The sequence below is a fragment of the Lissotriton helveticus genome, chromosome 7, assembly GCF_964261635.1.
Source record: "Lissotriton helveticus chromosome 7, aLisHel1.1, whole genome shotgun sequence".
NCBI classification, from domain to species: Eukaryota; Metazoa; Chordata; class Amphibia; order Caudata; family Salamandridae; genus Lissotriton; species Lissotriton helveticus.
Genome location: NC_136068.1, coordinates 400045134 through 400059175, shown reverse-complemented (window position 1 = coordinate 400059175; position 14042 = coordinate 400045134). Strand labels below are relative to the sequence as shown.

At 50.6% G+C, this 14042-nt stretch overlaps 1 protein-coding gene across 1 annotated transcript in view; it reads left to right on the top strand.

The window, feature by feature from the left end:
- The window catches only part of TUFM (Tu translation elongation factor, mitochondrial), a 210473-nt gene extending 198825 nt beyond the window's left edge, over positions 1–11648 (top strand). Inside the window, exon 11 of the mRNA XM_078652266.1 lies at positions 10967–11648. Coding sequence (XP_078508392.1) covers positions 10967–11137 — 171 coding nt within the window. The 3' untranslated portion in view covers positions 11138–11648. The remainder of the gene's footprint in view (positions 1–10966) is intronic.
- The last annotated feature ends 2394 nt before the right edge of the window (positions 11649–14042 follow it).

Below are 14042 nucleotides of genomic sequence, written 5' to 3'. Positions count from 1 at the left end.
TTTCAAGCTCAAGCTCGACGAAGAGAAGCAGAAAGCAGACTTCCTTCTAGAAACATTGCTCCCAACGCAAACGAGGAGCCAATTCCTCTCAATGCTCGAAAGCGTCTTGGCACAGGGGAAGGAAGCATTCAGGGAGCCCGCAACATGCAAAGCAGGAACTCCCAGAACTGAGAAAAAGTACAAACATGCCGCAAAGGACCCAGCCTACATTCAGGGCACGGTCTCCGCAGACTCCATTATCACGGCCACAGCAAGGAGGAGGGCTAAAGTACCCACTACCTCGGGCCCGCCACCGGATAAGGAGAGCAAAAGGATGGATCTGGTGGGCAGAAGGATCGAACGGAATGCCGCGACCCACTGGCGTATGGCTAATTCCAACGCCCTGATAAACAGGCACATGTACCAGATCATGGAGGGGCTGGGGCAGTTGGTGAAGGACCTGCCCCAGGATGGCAGGCAGAAGGCCGAAAAGCTGGTTGAAGAGGGAAAGAACGCAGCTAATTCTTGCCTTAAGACGGCCCTGGATGAGGCAGACACAGCCAGCAGGCTCATGATGATGGGTGTCACGGAAAGGAGGCACGCCTGGCTCAGGATTTCAGGTTTCAAACCGGAGGTGCAACACAGCATCCTGAACACACCGTTCAACGGCAGCACGCTTTTCGGGACAACAGTTGATGAAACGCTCAGCCAACTGAAAAAAGATAACGAAACAGCAAGATCCATGGGAGCATTGCAGTTCAGAGGGAACAAGAGGGGCACCCCGTCACGGAGGCCCGGCGGGAGAGGCGGAAACCAGCCAGGTACATCACACCAGGCTTTCCAGCAAACGCACCAGTCAGACCCGCAAGCTCAGCATGGTCAGCAGAAGCAGTCCTGGCAGTACCAACAAAGAGGCCAGTCCTTTCGAGGGAGAAATGGACGGGGACAAAATAGGAGAGGAGGGCAGCAGCCCACCTCTAAGTGACTTCAAAAAACTCTGTGTGCCCGCCCACAAAAAAGGTCCCAGGGGGCAGCACGTACAGATGGGTCAAGACAAACTAGACACCTACGACCACATGACACCAGTGGGAGGAAGATTAAGATTTTACCTCCGAGAGTGGAGAGAAATCACATCAGACAAATGGATCCTCAACATTATCCAATTCGGATACTGCATAGAATTGGAGGGGGAGACCAACAAGCAGAAAACCAAAAAGAAAGCCACTAGCAGGCAAGCAGCTGCAGTGCCTTCAGGAGGAGGCGAAGGAACTCCTGCGGAAACAGGCCATAGAACGGGTACCCTTCAAGGAAAGAAACACAGGAATATACTCAACGTACTTCCTGGTACCAAAGGTAGACGAGACAATGAGGCCCATTCTAGACTTACGGTTCCTGAACAAATTCATAAGAACGCAAAAATTCAAAATGACCTCCCTGCAAGAGGTGCTCCCACAGTTGCAGACCGGGGACTTCATGGTCACAATAGACCTCAAAGACGCCTACCTGCACATCCCAATGAACAGAAAGCACAAACACATGCTCAGGTTCACCATTGGAGAAAGCCACTACCAGTTCACGACACTGGCCTTCGGACTAAAATCAGCACCAAGAGTTTTCACAAAGTGCCTCGCAGCAGTCGCAGCACACCTACGAAGGCAAGGTATACACGTATACCCTTATCTGGACGACTGGCTGGTGAAAGCAAACTCATACCAGAAATGCAAGCAGCACGCACATACAGTGACGAGCACGCTCATAAACCTGGGGTTCTCCATCCATTGGAAAAAATCATCAATGGAGCAGGAACAGGTCAAAATCTTCCTGGGGGCACAGATCAACACCTTACAGGGTAAGGTGTTCCCCAGCGAGAAGAGGGTGAGGGCGCTGGTGAAGGAAACTCGCCTCTACCTGAAGGGACAAGCTCGGACAGTGAGGACTGCGAGCAAGATCATGGGCATGATGGCATCATGCATCCACCTGGTACCAAATGTACGACTCCACATGAGACCCATTCAAGAATGGCTGCAGGAGCAATGGTCACAAGCCACAGGCGGTTGGGAGGATCTAGTGGTTGTAACGCACGCAGTGCAGAAGGAGATGGCATGGTGGACCATGGAGAACATAACAAGGGGAAAGCCTCTAACGCCCCCAACGCCAACAGTGACCATCACCACAGACGCATCCCTGAAGGGATGGGGCGCTCACATGGAGGAGCTCAAGGTGAGGGGACTGTGGACGACAACAGATGCGGCAAAGCACATCAATTACCTAGCACTGAAGACGATCTTCTTTGCACTGAAAGCCTTTCAAACAAGACTGTACAAACACAAGGTATTGATACAAACAGACAACACCACTGCGATGTTCTACATCAACAAGCAGGGGGGCACACAGTCAGCACCGCTTTCAACGCTGGCGCAGGAGATATGGAGATGGGCCATCCCTCTCAAGATAGACCTGCTAGCCATACACCTACCAGGGAAGGACAACATACAAGCCGATTGGCTCAGCAGGCAGACATCGGCATCCCACGAGTGGGAGCTCAATGCTCAGGAGACAAGGTGCCTGTTCGACAGGTGGGGGACACCATCGGTGGACCTGTTTGCCACACGCCAGAATGCAAAATGCCAAAACTTCGCATCCAGGCAGCCCCAGGAGGGGTCACTGGGGAATGCCCTATGGATAGATTGGTCAAGGACATTTGCTTACGCCTTTCCCCCGATACCACTGATGCACAGAGTGCTGAGCAAGTGCAGAGCGAGCAACATGACACTGATACTGGTCGCACCACAGTGGGCGAGGCAGACATGGTACTCGCAGATCATGGAGATGACACAGTGTGCACCCCACAGATTCAGCAGGAGGAAAGACCTACTCTCCATGCAGAACGGAGAGGTACTACATCCAGAGCCAGAGAGCATGAGCCTAGTGGCGTGGCTCCTGAGGACATAGAGTTCGCACATTTGAGACTACCAGAAAGCACCCTGAGAGTACTTAGGGAGGCACGAAGGCCCAGCACTCGAAAGTGCTACGTTGCGAAATGGAAAAGGTTCACAATATGGTGCAGACAGGAAAGACTACACAATCGAATGAAGAGGGACTCCACAGTGCTAAGGTACCTGACGCACTTGCTGGAGAAGAACCTTAGCTCATCCTCTTTAAGAGTCCACTTGGCAGCGATAGTCGCCTACACAAGGGGAGAAACTTGCAGGAGTTTCTTCACATCACACGTGGTGAAGAGATTCCTAGAAGGAGCGAAAAGGATCGCACCACCCAAGCGGGTGCCGCCACCTGCATGGAACTTGAACACAGTCCTAACGGAACTCATGAAAGAGCCCTTTGAACCACTTCACAAGGCCTCCCTAAAGATGCTAACTATGAAAACAGCCTTCCTGGTTGCAATAACGTCCTTACGCAGAGTAAGCGAGCTTCAAGCGCTGACGCTACAAGAAGCATACATACAAATACACAACGATAGAGTTGTGATGAGGACTGACCCACACTTCATGCCGAAGGTGGTATCCAAATTTCACATGAACCAGTCTATACAGATACCGAGTTTTTTCCAAAAACCTACAACCAGCGCAGAGCGAGCTCTGCACACCCTGGACGCCAGAAGGGCAGTCATGCACTACATTGAAAAGACAAAGGGACACAGGAAAACAAAACAGTTTTTTGTGTCATTCGCAAACAGCTTCATGGGCAAAGCAGTAACCAAAAAGACCATTGCACGATGGATCGCACAGACAATTCAACTCTGCCACAAACGTGCAGGACAGGAACTGGCTGAGGGGACACGTGCCCACTCCACCAGGAAGAAGGGCGCTACAATAGCCTTCCTGGCTAACACACCCATAGAGGACATATGCCTGGCGGCAACATGGGCTTCGGTGCACACGTTCACGAAGCACTACTGTGTGGACATACAAATGAACAAGGAAGCTCAAGTGGGACAGAAGGTGCTACAGCACATATTCAACACCCAACGCTCATCTTCCACCCAGCCGCCACAGAGATGAGAAACCGCTACAAAATCTATGCACAGCATAGTGAATCCAGAAAGATTCACGCTGCAAAACGAATAGTTTTCTTACCTGTCGGTGTAGTTTTGCAGCTTGAAGATCTTTCTGGATTCACTAGCGAACCCACCCACCTCCGCCAGAAAGATGAGACTGGAGAGAGAAGAGGTGGTTAACTAAAGAATGGACTTTGAAAGTACAAAGCGGTAAATACAAACGAAATAGAACATTGCCATTACTTCGGAAACGAAAGAAACACGGAAAAAAAGAACCCGAAGATGGCGCCCAAGAGTGGGAGCTTCCGCAGGAAGCATGCCGACGTCACCGGAAATACACCCAAGGGGGTGTGACGCCGACGCCCACCTGGGCGAAGAAAAAAAAAAAAGAAAAGACTACGAATCCGGACCCAACCACAAGACCGCGGAATAATGCACAGCATAGTGAATCCAGAAAGATCTTCAAGCTGCAAAACTACACCGACAGGTAAGAAAACTATTCGTTTCTAGAACTTTCCGGGTACCGCATCAAAGGCTGCATCTCACATCCAGGCTCCTGACGCAGAACCATGGAGACATTCAGCATGCAGATCCGCAACAGCTCAATCTGGCGATCTGGCTCCTGAGGTCTTAGAATTTGACTACCTCAACCTGCCTCCAGAATGCATGGACATCATCCGGGAGGCAAGAAAGCCCACTACCAGAGCTTGCTATGCAGCAAAATTGAAGCGGTTTGTCATTTACTGTACAGACCACAATATCAACCCGCTAGATGCATCCATTCCTAACATCATCTGCTATTTGTTACATCTTTACAAATGCAATCTAGCGTACGCTTCCATTCGGATACACTTATCCGCCATAGCGGCTTATCTCCAGAATAGGCAGCATCTCTCTGTTTTCAGGGTGCCTGCCATTAAAGCCTTCCTGGAGGGACTGAAGCGAGTCATTCCTCCAAGAACACCACCAGCTCCAGTGTGGAACCTCAATGTGGTCCTCACTAGGCTGGTGGGTCCACCTTTCGAGCCACTGCACTCCTGCGAAATTCAATTTCTAACATGGAAAGTGGCTTTTCTCATTGCTATTACATCGCTCAGACGTGTTAGTGAGCTGCAAGCGCTCACAATCCAAGAGCCATTCATCCAAATACATTCAAACAGGGTAGTGCTCCGCACTAACCCCAAATTCCTTCCTAAAGTAGTGTCACAGTTTCATATCAACCAAACTATTGACCTACCCGCATTCTTCCAAAACCCACAAACCGTAGCGGAAAGAATGCTTCATACATTGGACGTTAGGAGGGCGTTGATGTACTACATTGACAGAACGCAACACTTTAGGAAAACACAACAACTTTTTGTTGCCTTCTCATCGCAGCACAAAGGCAACCCCATTTCCAAAGCAGGAATAGCCAGATGGATTGTTAAGTGCATTCAAATCTGTTATCAAAAGGCTAAGCGTACTTTAACAATACCCCCAAGGGCGCACTCCACAGGCAAGTTGGGGGCCTCCATGGCTTTCCTGGGGAACATTCCTTTGGAAGACATTTGTAGAGCAGCCACATGGGCTACACCACACACATTTACCAAACATTACTGTGTTGACGTGCATTCCAAACAGCAAGCAGCTGTAGGACAGGCTGTTCTCAAGACACTTTCAAGCTTCTGCAGCTGGCACGGGCAACCGCCCTTAATGGAGGGACTGCTGTGTATTCTATGCAATAGATATGAATTTAGCAGCCCACATGCCTCAAACTGAATATGCTACTTACCAGTATGCATCTGTTCTTGGCATGTAGGGCTGCTAACATTCATATCGCCCGCGCTCCTCCCCGGTGCCCGTAGCGGCTGCAGATACTCTCTTGCATTCATCATTAGCATGGACATCCTTTACACTATTTCACTCCATCTCTGCCACAATGGCTAAAAACAATCTGGGGATGGAGTCGATGCCCATGCGCACTGTAGTCCAGGGGAGGAGCCACCTATCTCGTGATACTTCGAAGACTCTTCCAGGACAACAATGTGCAATCATCCGGACCCAACACTAGGCGGCGATCTATGCAATAGATATGAATGTTAGCAGCCCTACATGCCAAGAACAGATGCATACTGGTAAGTAGCATATTCAACCTCTGCCATGGACATAGATGGGGCAAGTTTCCCAGACGTGCTAAAGGTGTTGAACGGGCGCGCCAAGAGGGGAGCAAGGTCTAAAGCGAAGATCTTCTAAAAGTCGACCTGGAAGCCGTCTTCGCCTGGGCCTTACCAACCGAAAGACCCTGGATGGCCCGAAGAACGTCATGAGGACAAATGTCCGCATCTAGCCTGATCGCAACAGAGTCCAGAAGTGGGGTCACTGGCAGCACTTGCGTATACTCTTCAGCCGCAGTAGGGTCCAGGCTCTCGGCTACGTATAGAGCCATGTAGAAGGACTCAAATTCAGACGCTATGCCCCCATCCGCCGCAAGGTCTCATCCTGCTCAGTCGTGAGTTCCACGACCCGACGTGCCACCATCTCCGCTCGTAGAGCGTGCACCAAGAGTCTCCCCACCTTGTTCCCTCCCTCGTAATATCGCTGCTTAGTGTGGAGCAAGGCATATTCAGCGCGATTGAGGTCTAACGCCTGTAGTTGCTTCCTCGCTTGCGTAAGTGGTCGCTGTGTTTGGACCACCCCAGTGCGGCAATGCACCTCTCTAATTTGATCCTCAATTCCCCCCTCTTTGCCTTACAGTCCCTATTCAGGCCGGCGGCAATGGCAATACAGCGTCCTCGAAGGACAGTCTTCACGTCGACCCAAAGCATGTCGACCCCCACCGAATCTACGTCATTCACTTCCAAATAGGATTTGATAGCGCCCCGCTGTTCAGTGATATTACATCATATGTGAGCAAGTTATGGTTTAAACGCCAAGTGCTCTGACGTGGTGCGTCACCTGGAAGTACCAACATCAATACAACCGGGGAGTGGTTTGAGAGCGCCGCCAACCCAATTGACACATCCTCAATGCACGCTGTGACCCTAGTTGACGTCCAAAATAGATCAATGCGGGCGTACGTTTGATGGGCTGCCGGCAAAAAGGTGTATTCCCTTGCTGTCGGAACGTGGTGGCACCAGGTGTCCGTGAGACCTGCCTCCCCCAGTCTCTGAAGCATACCGTCAGAGATAGTCTGTGTGTCCCACCTTAAGCGTCGACCTAGCCAGCTCCACAGCAGGGACCAAGTTAAAATCACCACGATTATGAGATACTTATTGGGAGACTCCAAAATGTATCTTATCGTGTCCCGTAAGAAGGCTTCCTGTTGCTTGTTAGGGCGATAAACCGAGGCTATCATGTGCACTCGTTCCCCCAGCAGTACCCTCGAGGCCAGAAGACGCCCAGTGACCTGCATGTGGGTTCCCACCACCGTCCCAGGAAAGTGCGAACCCAAAAGAATCGCCCCTCCAGCCTTCTTACCCGGCCTCGATTAAAATATTGTCTATGAAACCATTTGGACCTAAGCCATTTCCAGTCTGCCTGCATGAGGTGGTTCTCCTGTAGGAGGGAGGTATCACACATAGTATCTCTCAAAAAGGTAAGAAGCACGTGACTCTTTGCTGGCGAGTTAAGACCCCGCACAGTGAAGCTCATAATTACAACTTTAAATCGTGTCATGTGGGAATCTAAGGAGACTCGGATGTGCACAGGCCGAGCCCGTCACAAAGGAAACCAGCAGCAGCGTGATGCATGTGCCCCCCCTCCCACGCCTCACTAATGGTCCCCCTCCCCACTGCTGCTCCCCGTGGTAGCCCTCTAGCCATACAACGCAGATCCAATCTGTGTGTGAGGAGGTAGGCCCAGGGCGTTGAGCCAAGTGTCCAGAGCGCCCCTGAAGTGGAAAAGCGGATACAACACATAAGCAGCGCATCCCCCATATGTACAGCAGGCCCATCCTGCTCCCCAAGGTTGCCTCACCCCCGCTGCCCCCGGCCACCAGAGTCGATTATTCACCCTACCTGTCCGTGAGTTGATGAGGTCTCTCATGGGCTGGAAGAGAAGGCAAAAGAAGAGAGCAAAAGAAAGAGAGCTGAAAAAGAAAGAGAAGAACAAAGGAAGACATCAATGTCTTCTTCCAAGAAAAAAAGATCACACTGACGTGCAAGGTTCCATGTGTCTGACGATCGGACATCACCACTCAGAGGATTGGGCTCCCCCCCACCAAGACCGATATCTCAACCTACTCGGTTCGGACTATTCGTTCAGACTGCAGGTCACAGGACACCGACCCCCAGAGTCCTTCAATGGTTGCCGTCCGCAGAGCTCTCCTGGCTTTATAGCTGTCGCAGGAAGGCCGCCCTTTCTTGTTGGCACTCCTCCTCCTCCGGTTTCGTCTGGGCACCCCTCCTAGGACCACGTCTTCTACCCGTTCTTGGCGGCTTCCTGGGTGCTGGACCTCCCTCCAGCGCATCTGAGTCCTCCGCCACTGTCCGGCGCTACCCAGCACAGCCTTCGCTTCCTGTAGATTCCGCACTCCATGCGTTTCATTTTGCCAGACAAAGGATAGGCTGAATGGGTGCTCCCATCGGTACCGAACACCCTGCTCGTGGAGGAAGGATGTGACCGGCCGTAATTCCCTACGCCCCTGCAGTGTGAGGTGAGAGATCCTGGAGGACTCCCACCTGGAGGCCCTCAAATTCCACGGTCGTCCGATCGCGCGTAGCGGCCATGATAATCTCCTTCGGTCAATAGGAATGCAGGCAGGTCAGGATATCTTGCAGTTGGCCAGGGCTGGAAGCAGGCCGCCTGGCTTGGTGAGTGCGATCCAACGTGACCTCCTTGTCCCGCAGCTCCGGGGCCATGTGCCGAAAGAGACAAAGGACCCAATCCTTCAGCTTGCCGCAGTCTGCCTGAAGTGGCACGCCCTGGATACGGATGTTGGAGCTCCTCGAATGGTTTTCCAGATCTTCTAGCTTGAGGTATAGCTCCTCATTCCGCTCACGAAGGTCGATGAGTTCCTGGGCCTGGTTAGTGAGTTCCTCCTCTCGGCGGTCGCCATTGCGTTCCAGAGTCTCCACTCTGTCCCCCACCTCAGTGAGCTCCGTCCGGAGCTCCTTGACCTCGGAGTCCATCTCTTGGCGTAGGCCTGCAAGTCCTCTCGGAGCGAACTGAAGAGCTGTTCCATGAATTATTTTGTTATCGGTTCAGCAGCATGGCCGGCCTCTGGATCCGTCCCCACCTCGCCAACCTTCTTTCCACCTGTTTTCTGAAGCAGATCTTTGATGGAGGGGTCCTTACTCTTGGTGTCTTTCTTGGAGCGTTGTGTGGCCATGGCCACAGCTCGCAGGTCCCAGGGCTGCAATGTCCACCCCACGCGATGCTTCAGGTAAAGAAATAGAGGCCCACCGACTCATCCACCCTCACTCTCACAGGGGCACCCGGACCGTGTCCAGCCACGGCGGGCAGGTGGTCCCCCCGCCAAGCCTACAAATCCATTAACTTCCCTCGTCCGTCTCGGGACGGTGCACCAGCAGATCAGTCAGCAGGCCTGCCACAGATACAGGTGCTGGCACCCCACTCTTAGATCTCAGTTCTCTACCTGGTTCCACAAGGCCACTGCCATAGGCCACTCACCCCTGCTCCTTGGGACTTCTGGCGTTGCTCCACGCCCTCAGGCCTCTAGGGGCCCTGCGTTCACCTCTCGCCGGCCGCAACACGTGGCCATCGCCCTCCGCTCCAGGTGCGGCCGCCGGACCTCGCCTCCCGCGTCGAGGCACCCGCAGCAGCAATCTCTGGATGCTGTTTTCACGTCTCCGACCTGCTCCCTGGGTCTGGAGGGGCGCCGCCACTCACCCCCTCGTGGCCGGGACTACAGGGGATGGCCGCACCTCCCCGTCTCTTTGCAGGATCCAGGCCCCTCAGGCCACCACTGCCGCACGAGTCCCGACCCCGGGGAGGCCTTCTCCCAACTCTGGGCGAGGCCACGATCTCGTCTGCCTCACTCCGTTCCGTTCCGTACAACTTTCAGCCACCAGGACACCTTCAGCACTCTACGCCGTGAATGCCGCTATCTCGGAGTCGGTCCGCTGCTAGTGGGCACCTCGGGACAGCCCTCTCAGCACCACGGGGCTCCGCAGCCGATGCCCACAGTGTTCAGGAGTCCACCGGAACACTCGTTGCACAGCGCACCCTGGGGACACTGCGTAGCCCTTTCTAAGGTCCAAATGTCGCTGATGGGTGCCTTAATTCGGCCTCTGCGAGCGGAGCCCCTAGAAAACGGTGCTACTCTGCTGCCATCTTGGCCACGCCCCTCTTCAATTTTTTTTTAGAATTGATTACATCCTCTTTAATCAGCTAGAAAGTAAATGGAATGAAGCTCAGTGATGTAGTAGTGTGCTCATTATTGCACAGTGGGGTCTAGCGGAGAAGCCAGGAAAGCATGCCAAGCTTAAACTTGGCAATATAACTAGTATACAATGTCTCCTCTATCAAATTCTATTACAACACTGCTGTCACGAGTCCCTCTAAGCAGCTGAAGACACGCACACAAACATTGTTACAGTCCAGTGTTTTTTTTATTGTTGAATTTATAGCTAATAAATGCTTGAGCTTAGTAATGGGAAATATTCGCTCCACCTGGAGTGATCATGTTTGACCTCTACCCCGTTGCACTCCCCGTCTGCATCAAACTCCTACACAACTATACTGACCTGACCATAGCTTTCTCCTAAATGTTATCTCGCTCTATAACTTAATGTTTATTTTCCCCAACTTAGCTTGCTTGTGTTTCCTGTGTAACTTTGCCATCCTGTTTAGTATTGCATGCTTTCCCTTTTGCCACATGCCGTGACGTCTTTTTTGTGATTTGCCTTACTCAGCAGATGTGCTTATCCTTCCTCCTGTTTTATTTCTTGCACACCTTACCTGCCCTCTTCCCTCAAGTTTTGCTTTACTGGATTTTCGCCTGAGCTTTGCTTTACTGTCTCTCTCGTATAGGAGCTGGTAATGCCAGGGGAAGACACATCTCTGATCCTTACCCTGCGGCAGCCTATGGTGCTGGAGAAGGGCCAGCGATTCACCCTGCGGGACGGCAACCGAACCATCGGGACCGGCCTGGTTACTAATGTCCTGGAGACCAAGCCAGAGGATGTTGCAGTCTGGAGCTGAATGCCTACTTCTTAAACACTTACGTTGAAGGAGGAGTGATGGAGGAGAGATGGCAGGGATAAGAGAGCAAATATACCTTGAATGTTCTGAAGGAAGCCCTATGCGCAGCTGTTTCAGTTGCTAAAAACATGGACTAAGTATTGGCCCTTCTGGTCTCTTTTCTCACGTATCCTCCTTTTCAGAAAGTTGTTTCCGCTCATTACCCCGCAACTGCAGAATGCCAGTTTTTCCCTGTATGAATCCCTTGTTCAGTCCTCTGCTCTTCGCTGCTCCACCAAGCGTTGACTTTGTTAAACTTCTCAGAGATTGGATTTGACATGTTCGACAGTGGTTGTTTGTATTGGAATAACCAGTGTTTGCTAAAGTCTTCATACTTAATTTGCCTCGCCCTTGAGATTAGAACATCCACCTTCAGGAGACATCTCTAATGAAGACTTGTCTGTCAGAAAGCTCAATACGACTGTGTCCTAATCTATTTTGTACATAATATAATAAATAAGAAAAATCATGACCAGGCTACTGTTTTAGTCTGTTTGCCTAGACTGTCTTTATTGGTAATAGTGTGCCTAAAATGGCTTTGTAAATATGTTTTTTTTATGTTTCGTTTTTTCATTATTTGCTTAGCAAGAAAACTATCTCGATTATACACTGCTGCATACAACATCGATAATATAAACACAAAAAAACAACCATTAAAATCTATTTTTGTAGGACTGTTCTATTACCATACAATGCAATGCATACTTAATAATCATAATGTATTCAAAGACTTTATTTCGGATACATATCAACCAGTAAAACATGCGATGAATACATTCATAAAACATAAAATTGTTATGCAATCATTTCAGGGATAAGATACCATATATGTCCTTTTAAAATTTCACAGGCAAATACCATGCATTGTACAATCAAAAAGTACAGAGATGCAACATCCTTGGGTAGTGTGAGGAAATCTGATGTATGGTGTGGTTGTGTGACCTCAGCATGTAATACACTTATCAACACTTTTAGGACCCTTAGGTTTAGTTTGTCAAACCTTCAGCTCACCCCTGAGCAGCTGCGGCTGTAAGCATCAAGTCTTACACAAAGGAGCAAGTGTAAAGCATTTAAACTGCACCAAAACAATTGAAGTACTCAACAAGACACCAAAGAAGTCGAATTCCAATTTATAAAAATAGACTGTACTATAAGACTCCACAACTAAAAAGATCTGACAGAGGGTTCCGGTGTTAAAGAATTTACAAGGTATAGTATAGCAAGCTATTTCACTCAACTGCAAGCAAACAGTGTCAAATTAAAAAAAATGTTCACTAAAAAGTTTGAACTAGTTGGAATTTGATTACTTGGAGTCACTTTAGGCGACCAACTCCAGTATGGAGCCAGTCACAGGGATCGACAAAGTCCACAGAAACAGATACATCAGCAGGTGAAGCAGTCTTCAGTCAGTTCCAGGTACTTTTATCCTTTACAGGGCTTTCCTATGGAAGTGGTCCTGATGCAAGGGATGAAGGATGCTGGAGATGCTCAAAGGATGCTGTGGATGTGATGCGGTCGACAGGGGACCTTGCTGCAACTATTCCTCGGTCCACAAAGCTGGTGAGGCGGTTCAGAGTCGACGTCCGTTGAAGTTCTCTCAGTGCTGGCAGAAGTTAATTTGTCACTGGACTATCGGATGCAGAGTATTGTGGTAACACGCCAATCCTTCCTGGGTCCCAGCTTCACTCTGATGGCACACCCGGGCTCAGTAAACTTTGGGTACAACTTTGTGTGTTTTGGGTCCTGGTCACAACTTCTCCTCGAGCTGGACACAGCAGGCACAGTCCCTCGTCTTTAACACCATCCGTGCGGCGCATTTTCCCGCTGTGCGCTGAGCTTTTAAAAAACCCGCGGTTCATGACGAGCTCAGGTCGTCATGAGCGTACGAGAGGTGTACCTCATGACGAGCTGAGCTCGTCATGAGCGTCGAAGGGGTTAATAGCCACCAGGTTTAGTAGGCGCAGTCAAAGCCGGTGCAGCCTCTCTTTGCTGGTCCCATAGTGCAGCAGGGCAATCTTCTTCGGTCCTTCTTACCGTCCATTTAAGATATGAAGGCCCTCCTTATACTCAGATAATGCCCTCGAGGCAGGATGCAGTTGATACCCAATGGGCTACCAGGTTCCCTCCGACCTGGTGACCACTACCTGTAAAGTGTGGCATCTGGGCATCCCAGAATGCACCGTTCTGCCCACACCCAAGATGGCAGAATTACTCTCCCGGCATGTGGAACTCCCTAGTCCAACCCAGAGGGGCGGCTAACTGGCTACCAAGGGGGCCTTGAAAACCAGTGTGGCAACTGGTTTCCTCCCTTATGTCCCAATTGCCAGCTTGTCTGCCTGAACAATGGAGCAATCCCTCTCCCAAGTGTTACCCATTTGCAGTTCAAAGATGGCTTCGCCTTTGAAGTTTGCCTTTTAGGCCAACACCCATGTGGCTTTTTGCAGGAGGAAGGTGACACCTCCTTCCAGAGCTGGTCCCTATTGTGTCTTTTCCTGGGAATCATTAGTACCTCTCCCCAGGAGGGCAGAAAGCTGTCTCTGTAACAGGACCTGTGCGCAACCAGTATAGGCACAGGGTACTAAAGGCAACAAAGTGAAAACTTTGCCTAAGTTGCACACTGCAGTTTCGACCGGAGGATAAAGTTTGGCTTAATGTAACAAGCTGTTTGATATCTGGGATGACCCACTTTAGTCACATTGTTCCAGAGTTAGCACAGCTAAGGTATCGGCGTGTAAGTGCACTCTCCAATTGGGCATCCACCCTTTTCCTCCATAAAAATGACAGTTCCATGTTTTTACTATCAGAACATGTAAAATGACCGGTCCTGATCGTGGAATATGTTGCACCCTGCTTTGTGACTTACACA